The sequence below is a fragment of the Anas platyrhynchos genome, chromosome 20, assembly GCF_047663525.1.
Source record: "Anas platyrhynchos isolate ZD024472 breed Pekin duck chromosome 20, IASCAAS_PekinDuck_T2T, whole genome shotgun sequence".
NCBI lineage: Eukaryota > Metazoa > Chordata > Aves > Anseriformes > Anatidae > Anas > Anas platyrhynchos.
In genome coordinates, this window is record NC_092606.1 from 4,934,019 (window position 1) to 4,944,189 (window position 10,171).

General features: G+C 55.3%; 2 protein-coding genes across 3 annotated transcripts in view; both read left to right on the top strand.

The window, feature by feature from the left end:
- Positions 1-6,847, top strand: part of PHF12 (PHD finger protein 12) — a 30,724-nt gene extending 23,877 nt beyond the window's left edge. For both annotated transcript variants that reach the window (XM_027472661.3, XM_027472662.3), the window contains 5 exons: positions 1,297-1,440; positions 2,990-3,088; positions 3,600-3,682; positions 5,262-5,400; positions 5,665-6,847. In XM_027472661.3, coding sequence (XP_027328462.1) covers positions 1,297-1,440; positions 2,990-3,088; positions 3,600-3,682; positions 5,262-5,400; positions 5,665-5,999 — 800 coding nt within the window. In that variant the 3' untranslated portion in view covers positions 6,000-6,847. The remainder of the gene's footprint in view (positions 1-1,296; positions 1,441-2,989; positions 3,089-3,599; positions 3,683-5,261; positions 5,401-5,664) is intronic.
- A 291-nt stretch (positions 6,848-7,138) lies between these two features.
- Positions 7,139-10,104, top strand: DHRS13 (dehydrogenase/reductase 13). The gene is made up of 5 exons (XM_027472668.3): positions 7,139-7,362; positions 7,454-7,572; positions 8,347-8,470; positions 8,567-8,878; positions 9,779-10,104. The coding sequence occupies exons 1-5, from the start codon at positions 7,236-7,238 to the stop codon at positions 10,039-10,041; spliced, it is 945 nt and encodes a 314-aa protein (XP_027328469.2). The 5' UTR covers positions 7,139-7,235; the 3' UTR covers positions 10,042-10,104.
- The last annotated feature ends 67 nt before the right edge of the window (positions 10,105-10,171 follow it).

The following is a 10,171-nucleotide window of genomic DNA, read 5'->3' on the forward strand; positions in this document are numbered from 1 at the left end:
AGTCTCTGCTAGCCCTGCCTCTTTGCTTCCCGAGCGCCCAGGCTCTGCTTCAGGAGAAGCTCCGAGATGAAAGGGTTGCAGTCAGGTGAGGGAGGGGCTGGAAATGCCTTCCCTTAAATACCACATGCTTCCCTGCTCTCCCTGCTCGGAGCGTTGCCAAGGCAGCGAGGCCAATGAAGTGTTCCTGCCTGAAGCTTTTCTGGGGAACAATCACGGTGCTGTTGCACGGGCTGCTTTCCAGGTGGGATCCGCGTGCAGAAACCTGCAGCCCTGCCGTGCCCTGGTGCTGCCTGCACCCCGCAGGGGTTCCCGACGTGCAGGAAGCCCACAGCTCCCCATCGTGCCATCGAGCGGTCACCCGGCTCGTGAGGCTTTACTGGCTCCGTTAATTTTCCGATTGATTTCTGCTTCTGTCAGTCTTCTCCTAGACTGGCATGATTATTTTTTTATTATTCTCCTTTTGTTGCACTTGGCAAGAAATGCAGAGTCTTAGCAGAGCGACGCGAGGAGGAGGAGATTGCTACCCAGCAATGCAGGCTGTCGCCAGCACCTGCTTCTCAACAAGAGCCTTTCTGGCGTGGTCACCCTCTTTTCTTGGGTGAGCCCCGACTGCTCCCCTCGGCCAGGCTGCCTCTCTGCTCTCGGGAAGGGCCCTCGTGGCTCTGCTTCTTCTGCCTGCTGTTTGAACTGCTGCTGACGTGGAGAAGAGGTCGGGCAGCCTGCTTTTGCTCCCAGAAGGCAGATCTCCGTGGGGCTTCACAAATGGGATCACTCCGCAGCTATCAGCAGCAGATCTGCCTCAAAGCTGGTTGAAAATCATGCCTGAATTACCTTGTTTTGGTTAATTGACTCCGCTCTGACAGCGCGTGACTCAAGAAGGAGCGTGTAGCTGCCCCAGAGTGGTTACTGCTTTCCTCTGCAGCACAGAGTCAGCCTTTCAGGCTAGGAAATGAAGGACCCAACCCGCTGCCAAAAGGGGCAATGTCCACTTCTGCAGACCTGTTGCTTCTGAGCTGAAACAGCAGATTTTCGGTTTATCAGACCTCGTTGCCCTGAACTTGTGCTTGCTGCCTGAACTGCAGCTTTCTAGCCGGAGCTGACGCTCTCCTCACGTGCTGCTCACGTGAGGTGTTGGTATGAAGCCTGACGGCCTGTACGTAACGTTCTTGTGTTGCAGGATTTGGCAGTCTTTGCTGGAGAAGCAAATGGCACGCTTGAAAATGGGACGGTTAAATCCAGCTCAGATGGCACCCTGTCCGCGAATAACTTGACTAATTGCTTTTTGTTTGTTAACAGAGATTGAGATAAATATGCTGGATGAGCAGCTGATCAAGTTTCTGGCCTTGCAGAGAATACATCAGCTTTTCCCTTCCAAAGCTCAGTCTCTAGCAAGCGGTGTCAGTGCCCATCAGCAGTCTCCCGTGGCAAACCACGTCGAAGGTAAGAGCAGCCCTAGAGCAATCGGTTTGGGTTGAGCCGTAGCTCTCTGGCATTCCCTTGCCTGTTGGTTGAAGATCCTCACTGCTCTTTTGGTATCTGCCTCGTGCCACCTCTCAGGCTTCTTTCCTTGCATTTCCTGCTCTGGCTCTCCACTGGCCAGAAAATCCTACAGGTCCCTCTGTAATTATTTTTTTTCAAATTATAGCAATAAAAACAATCTCCATGGGCCTGAGTTTGGCATTGGCTTTGTTTATGGTCACTTGATTTATATTATGAACATTACCAACGCCTAAATCTGCACGGGGATCGTGTCTTCCTCTTCCTCTGCATGCAGTCAGGATTAATCTGCCCTCAAGCACCAACCGGACAGCCTTGGTGCAGGAGCAGTTGCCTGCTATGGGTTTTGGGGCTAAATACCCAAGATAAGATCTTGGGAAGCCTGCTAGTACCAGTAACCACCTTCTGAAACTCTCTGCCTGCCTGCTGTAGCATCACAGCATTCTCTAAACACTTTGTCAATCTTTTTGAGCCCTGCTGTAGGACGCAGCACCAGGCTGTGCTTGGAGCTGCTTTCCTGTGCTGCCCTGGGAATCCTTCAGCAGCCTCCCTCCCAAAAGGCAGCTTGGTGCTGTCTTAACCCCTGGCCCTTTCCGGGCAGGATGATGCATCCAGCTGACTGTTTAGCATTGCTGATGAAATAAAAATCAGATCTAAAACCTCTAGTGAGCCCTGATGAGTCAGCAGAGCTGGACAGCTGAAAGGACTCTGCAGGGCAGCTGCACAGAGATGGGAGGCTGCGTGTTTCTGCTGCATTAAGCACTGCACATCCAACCCCACTGTTCTTGACACAGGTGACTCTGCAAACAATCTCTTGTAATCCTCGTGTTCTGTTCTTTGATACCACGCTCCTGCTGCAGAACTACCACCCAGATGTGCTATCAGAAGAGGCTCTGCCTGCATAAGGGGCTTATCTCCAAAAGGCAGCTGCCGAAATCCTGGCAGGCCTGTGGGGTCTGGAGTGTGATCTCTCTTCCACAGAAGACGATTTTCTGCCCAGTTCACTGGGGTGTGGGAGAAGGTGTGATTTGAACTTTGCTGCCAGGGAGCTGCTCTGGAGACTCGGTCCTGGACCCTGCTCAACCCGTGTGGTTTTCCTGCAGCTTCACTGGAAGCTGAATCTCAGCTGCTCAGTTGGTGACGTTCACCAATTTATTTTTTTTAAAGTGGTGCTTTTACAACAAGAGGCAGGTCTTTGATTACTCAAACTGGGAGAGATTAAGAAAGAAGCTGGTGGCAGGAAGCTTGTGTTCTCCCCAGCACGGCTCCGTTGTGCTCATTCCACGATTGCATGGCTTGTGTGGGTTACTGGGAAGAACAATTTTCCCTGGTGACAAAGATGTTTAATCCACACGCATTCCTAGAGGGTTGGGAAACCTTTAGGCCAAAGCTGCCTGCATCCCTCTTAGGATCTGTGCTTTCTGGAGAGCCTGGCGTCAAGCAGCCTGTGTAGCTGATAAGATTGTTCAAGTCCTTTCTCTTTATCTTGCAGCGCAAAGAAAGGAAGTGCAAGCCCGGGCTGTGTTCTATCCTCTGATGGGCTTGGGGGGTGCAGTCAATATGTGCTATCGAACCCTCTACATCGGGACAGGTGAGTGGCTTTTTCCCCAGCGTGACCTTTAAGATTCAGGGTGGTTCTTCCCAGCCCTCCCTGCTTGTTTGCCAAGTGGGCGTTGAAGAAAACGGACCCCTTTTGCTAACAAGAAGGGTGGAAATTCCTCATCCACTTGAATCTTCCACCTTTATGACAGCAGGATGGCTCCTAGAGGTTAACTGGCTGATGGAGAGGAGAGTTAAGGGTTGCTTGTGGGTTTTATTTCTCTGCTTAGATTCTTTTGGCGCTCCAGAAGGCCCAGCAACACCAAAATACTCTGCAGCCTTCCTGCCTCGTGCAGCCCCAGCCCTCCCTTCCCCCACTGAAACTTTGTTCGTGGCTTATCGCAGCATTATTCATGCAGGCCTGGGAGTGCGGACAAAGGCAGTTGCTCCCCTGTTGTTTTGCTAATTGAAGTTTAATTCTGTCTGTTGTTCTCTGCTGCCTGACAGGTTTTCTTTTTTTTTCCCTGAAATAAACCCAGTATTTTTGTCCTCCCCATTGACAGGAGCTGATATGGATGTGTGCCTTACAAGCTATGGTCACTGTAACTACGTGTCCGGCAAACATGCCTGCATATTCTACGATGAGGTGAGTGCCTGAGTCCTTTTTTTTATTATTATTATTTTTTTTTTATTATTTGGCATGCATGGCAGTGAGAGCTGGAGATGCAGGCAGCAGGTTGTCTTTGTGTGGTGCTCCTTTGTGGGCTACAAAGTAAGAGCCAGAGCTGTGAATGGTTTCACTCCAGTGAAGGCTGCGTCAGCATTTTCTGTCAAACCCCTTTTCTGAAGCACAGAGCTCTGCCAGCAGGATTTCTCTGAGCTAACTGCTCATGGACAAAGACTGACCACAAGTAAGCACTGTCACTGCTGGCATCCAGGGGAAGAAGAAAAAAAATCATGGAAATGGTTCGATACTTTTTGATGCAGCTGTGCTAATAAAAGCTAAGCTTTACTTGCCTACGTAGAACCTCGACGGGAACAAAACAGGGAGCTGCTTCATGCCTCTTATTTAACTAAAGTTTTAGTTAAGCTCTCAGTGTAAACAGAGGTCTACGGTTGCCTCTTAACTACAGGCCAGAGATGAGTTTGTTCTTGAAGTGAACAGACTGGTCTGCCAATAAAAGTGCCACCGGAGATGTCTCTTAGCATGGCAACAGTTTTTGAAGCCAGGTAGTCTTTTCTGTCCCTATTTGTCAACCAGCTGCTGTGCAGGATCCAGGATTAACCCACAAACTGCTTTAGCTGCTCCTTGGGTGCACTACAAGCTCCAGAGCCCACGTGGTAATGGGATCCAGATCCTAAATCTGAGCCAAAACATCTCACAGCGGTCGATCCAAAGGAATCACTGAACTTGTTCTGTACTCTGGAGATCTTCCCATGCTTGTGGTTGCTCTAAAAAGAGGCAGAGCTCCCTTGCTTAGCTCTGTCTACAGTTTCTGGCCTGGGGGTTTGCAGTCGAGCAGGTTACTTGAAAACTTGCTCCCCTGTGCATGGCGAGTTTTTGTTAACTCGATTGAGGTTCCATAGCCCTGGCAGGACAAGCTCTTGCTGTCAGATGATTCCTCTGAGCTAACCTGGAATCTCTTCTATGCTGTCAACATCCTCTGAGGAGTTCAGTTGAGTGTTAGGCTGCTGGTGTCACGCTCTATGTCACGGTAATGTCTCCTGGCATTTCGGCCTTTGTGGAGGACCTGTAAATCCAAGCCACTGTACCCCATGTCTGCTGCTGCACACCGGTACCCCTCTGTCCATCTTGTGCCTGCTTCCCAAAGCACACCTCTTCCTGCCAGGCACGGGACTAAGCCACACTGGGCACAAACTTAGCCTGTTAAAACAGAATGCTTGCTGTGCACGGATCAGCTGGAATCCATTTCCAAAAGATCTGTCGGTTCAAGTGCAGCAGGTAAAACCCACTCCTCTTCAAAGCTGCCCGGCCCTATTTGCCTGCTGGGAAGCATCCCGGGCAGCAGCTGGTTGAGAAGCCAGCTGTGCTGTGAGCCGTGTACCAGCTTGGGGGTGCTGCTCTCTGAAGTCAGAACTCAATTTAAGTGCTCCAATTTTACCATCAACAGCTGTAGGGAGAGAGGGGTTCGTGTTTCAGTCCTCCCGATGGGCAGAAGCCTTTCTGACCTGGTATCTTTATTCCTCCTCTTCCCTCGTTTCAGAATACGAAACATTACGAGCTGTTGAACTACAGTGAGCATGGGACGACCGTGGACAACGTTCTCTACTCGTGTGACTTCTCGGAGAAGATGGCGCCCACTCCTCCCAGCAGTATTGTTGCCAAAGTGCAGAGCGTGATAAGTGAGTGTGGAAACAGGGCCGGCCCGACATGGGGGAGCTGCTGGAGGGGGACAGGAGCGGGTGCACGTCGCTCCTCCTCGGGGCTGCTGCACCTCTCGGGGGTGTCTCCTTTTCTCTGCAGCCCTGGGGTCAGCCTCTTGCTGCTCAAATGCCTCACGGCTGCAGGGTTTTACTCCCGAGGCACCCCAGCAGCAGCCCCCGTTGATGAAAACAACCCCCTGGCTCCGTCCAGCCTGTACCTGACGTCGCTTTTCCTTTTTCCAGAGCGCCATAAAAGCAGGAAGCAGGAAGAGGAGCCGCATGAAGAAGCCACTGTGATGAATTCGCAGGCACAAGGGCAGCATCGGAAACCCTGCAACTGCAAAGCCAGCAGCTCCAGCTTGATAGGGGGCAGCGGGGCCGGCTGGGAGGGCACGGCCCTGCTCCACCACGGCAGTTACATCAAGCTGGGCTGCCTGCAGTTTGTGTTCAGCATTACCGAATTTGCGACCAAACAGCCCAAGGGGGACACTGCCTTAGTACAAGACATGGACTTGGAGGAGAAGCTTTCTCTGAAACCCCACCAGGTGCCCGTGCTGCGGTCCAACTCTGTTCCCTAGGAATTGTAGGAAGAGAGCTTTGGAGCAAGGGGAACGCCCTCAGACTCTTGCAATGCAAAAATGTACAAACCGAGGTGGGATTTTCTATGTCAGCCCAGAGACTGTTCACACGCCGTTTGCATGAAATGAAGAACGTTTAACTTTTTTTAATTTTTCTTTTTTGCTCAAGTTTTAGGGGCATTTGCACATATATTTGTACTATACATTTCATTTTAAAAGGAAAAACTGCAGCGAGAGCAGGACGCGTCAGAGCGAGGGGCGACCGCTGTCTGACTCGAGGACTCTCTCTGACAGATAGTTCCCATGCAGTTGTAAAATAATCAGAAACTTGTTCTATTTTGTGCCAGTGACAATAGTTTTATATTAAAAGAGAAATACAGTTTTCATACAGCAAATCTATACAATATCATTGTTTTATTTAATGTAAAGAAGCGCTCTTCTTCCCACAGTTATTTTTTTCCCATCCCTCCCTGCTATGGTTGCACTACAAGTAGCTACTGTGTATTATGGGCAGTGAGAAATGAGTTCTTTTCCTGGTGTCCATCCTCTTTTTTTTTTTTTTTATTTCGAATAAGGAAAAGTGTTGGGATTCTGTGTAAATACATCAGTGATGGCATTTTCAATGTTTTAAAGCTGTGTACAGTGCTACATGTGGTATGACGTTCCTCAAATTGTCTTATTGTAGCAGCTCGTTTGTCGTAACCTGTCTGTCTCTTTTGTTTATAAGCCACCCCCCCCTCGCCCCCCCCCCCCGCAGAACAGCTAGCTCCACTGTACATAGTAATTGTAACGTTTTAGACTTTACAGAAACTTTCCTGTATTCTGTATATAAAAACAAATACTTCACATCCCGTTCTCTGCCTGTCTGTCTTCACTCTGTGCCCACCACCTGGGGAGACGGGGTGTGGGGGGGAGAACTTCATTTTCCCCATTCCAGGCCTGGAGGAGGGGGTTGCACACCTCCAGCCTTATTTTTTTTACCGTTTTACCCTCTTTTCCACCCATCCTGCTGCAACCACCCAATGCTCCCCAGCAGCTCGCCTTCCTCCGGGGGACAAATTCCAGCTGTGGGAGCGAGCAGCGCAGCACCCCCCCGTGCCCTCCTCTTCCTCCTCCTCCTCCTCCTCCTCCTCCTCCTCCCGCCGGGGCTGCCGGGAGGCCGGGGCCGGGCCGGGCGGCTCCGGGGCTGCTCCTGCAGGCGGCGCAGAGCCGAGAACGGAAAAACCGGGGCCGGGCATGGGGTGGGCGCTGCTGGGCGCGGGGCTGCTGCTGGCGCTCGGCGTCCTCCTGCGCCACCGCCTGCGCGCCCCGGCGCAACCCCGCTCCCGGCCCGATCTGCGGGGCCGCACGGCCATCGTCACGGGTGAGCGGCACGGTACGGACCGGGAACGGCCCGGTACGGCCCCCCCCCGGGGTTTGTAACCCCCCCTCCCATCCTTTCCCGTGCTTTATAGGGGGGAGCGGTGGCATCGGCGAGGCCACGGCGCGGGCCCTTGCGCGCTGCGGGGCGCGCGTGGTGCTGGCTGCGCGCAGTGCGCGGCGCGGGGAGGCGGCGGCGCGCCGCATCCGCACGGTGAGAGCGCCCCCCCCGCGCACACACACACCCCGAAACCCCATAAAGCCCACCCCCACAGGGGGACGTCCCCGGGCATCCCAATAAATAACCCCCCCGGGCACCCCGCTGCACCCCCATGGATGGCCCTTGGGCACCATCGCCACCGTGCCCACCCCAGACACCCCCAGTGCACCCCCCCCAGTGCTCCACACACCCCCCAATTGCACCCCAAGGGCACCCCCTCGACACCCCAATATCCCCTATGGGACAGCCCGCTGCGCCCCCCACCCCGAGCACCCCCCTGAGTACCCCCAGTGCACCCCCCAGGCCTTCCTGTGCACCCCTCTGGGACATCCCCGGTGTACCCCCCCCCACAACACCCCCAGTGTACCCTGCCACCTCCAAAATCCCCCCCTGGCACCCCTAGGACACCCCCATGGGACATCCCTGGGCACCCCCAGGACATTCCTTGGGCACCCTGACAGCACATCCCCAGTGTACCCCCCCAAAACCCCCAGTGCCCCTCCCCATACACCCCCGGTAACATCCAAGTACTCCCAGTACCCCCACATACAGCCCCAGTACCCCCTAAATACTCCCAGTGCCCCACCATTGGCCCCAGTATCCCCCAAGTACTCCCAGTACCCCCCTATACACCCCCAGTATCCCCCCAAGCACCCCCAGTACCCCCCATACACCCCCAGTATCCTCCCAAGCACCTCCAGTACCCCTCCCAAACACCCCCACGGGACACCCCAAAGCACCCCCAGCACCCCCCTGCTGCACCCGCAGGAGACGGGGAACCCAGAGGTGCTCTTCATGCCCCTGGACCTGGCCAGCCTGCGCTCGGTGCGCGCCTTCGCCAGCGCCTTCCTGCGCCAGGAGCCCCACCTGCACCTCCTGGTCAACAACGCCGGTGAGCCCCCGGGCTGCACGGGGACCCCCCCAAAAAACCATCCCCAAATTTCCCCAACCTCCAGCACCGTCCCCACCTCCCGCTGCCCCTCCGCAGGGGTGAGCGCCGGGGGGACGACGGAGGACGGCTTCAGCCTCACCTTCCAGGTCAACCACCTGGGCCACTTCTTGCTCACCCAGCTGCTCCTGGAGCGGCTGCAGCACAGTGCTCCCAGCCGTGTGGTCATCGTCGCCTCCGCCGCGCACCGTGCCGGCCGCTTGAACCCCGCCGCGCTGGGTCGCCCGCCGCCCGGCCCCCTGCCCACCTTCCAGGGCTACTGCGACAGCAAGCTGGCCAACGTGCTGCATGCCCGCGAGCTGGCCACGCGCCTGCAGGGCACCCAGGTGACCGCCTACGCCGTGCACCCAGGTAGGGCCCCGCTGGGCACAGCTTCCTTCATGCGGTGCCTGCGTTGCACCTGTGCAGAGCGTGGGGTTTTTGCTTTGTGCATGGTGCAGTCTGTGCTCAGAGAAGTTCTTTGCACAGAGAATTCCTTTGCGTGGAGCATCCCTTTGCACGTTGCACCCTTTGCATGATGCCTTTTTTGCACAGCGCATCCTTTCCATGGAACATCCTGGGTGCAGTGCATGCTTTGCATGGTGTGTCCTTTTGCACGGTGCAGGCCGTCCTTTTGCATGGAGCATCCCTCTGCACAGCTCAGCTTTTGCACAGGGTCCCTTTGCATGGAGCATCCCTTTGCACGTTGCGCCCTTTGCATGATGTGTTTGTTGCACAGTGCACCCTTCGCATGGAACATCCCTTCAGTGCGTGCTTTGCATGGCACATCCCCTTGCATGATGTGTGCTTTTGCACAGTGCCTGCCTTTGTGTGGACTGTCCTTTTGCATGGTGCATCCCTGTGCACTGCTCACCTTTCGCACAGCTCAACCTTTGCACGTTGCACCCTTTGCATCATGCTTTTTTGCACGGCACATCCTTGGTGCAGTGCATGCTTTGCACGGCCCATCCCCTCGCATGGTGTGTCCTTTTGCATCCCTTTGTGTGCACCGTCCTTTTGCACGGAGCATCCCTGTTCACAGCTCACCTTTTGCACAGTGCATCCCTTTGCACGACGCATCCCTTTGCACAGTGCACTCCTTGCGCAGCGCATCCTTTTTGCACAGAGCCCCGTGCACTGCAGAGCAGCTTTGCAAAGCCGGGCCAAGCTCAGGCACAGGCAGCACCCCGAGCAAACAGCACCCTGGGGGGGGGGGGTGTCCCCTTCCCCACCAGGCCCCGGCTGCGACACCGCCCCTTCCCCTCGCCCCAGGCTTTGTCAACACGGAGCTGTTCCGCCACCTCCCGCTCTGGCTGAAGCCTCTCTTCGTGCCCTTGGCCTGGCTCTTCTTCCGCGACGCCGCCGAGGGCGCCGAGACCTCGCTGTTCTGCGCCACGCAGGAGGGCCTCGAGCGCTTCAGCGGCCGCTACTTCGCCGACTGCCGCCTGCAGGAGCCGTGGCCCCACGCCCGTGACGACGCCGCGGCCCGGGAGCTGTGGGAGGCCAGCGAGAGGCTGGCGGGGCTGGCGCCGTGACCCCCCCCAAGCCACTGTCCCCCTCCCCGTGTCCCCCGTGCAATAAAGCCGAGCGTCCTGCAATGGTGTCACCTGCCAGCAGGGTTAGGATGCAGCGAGGTGGTGGAGGTGGAGGAGGTGCCCTCGTTTT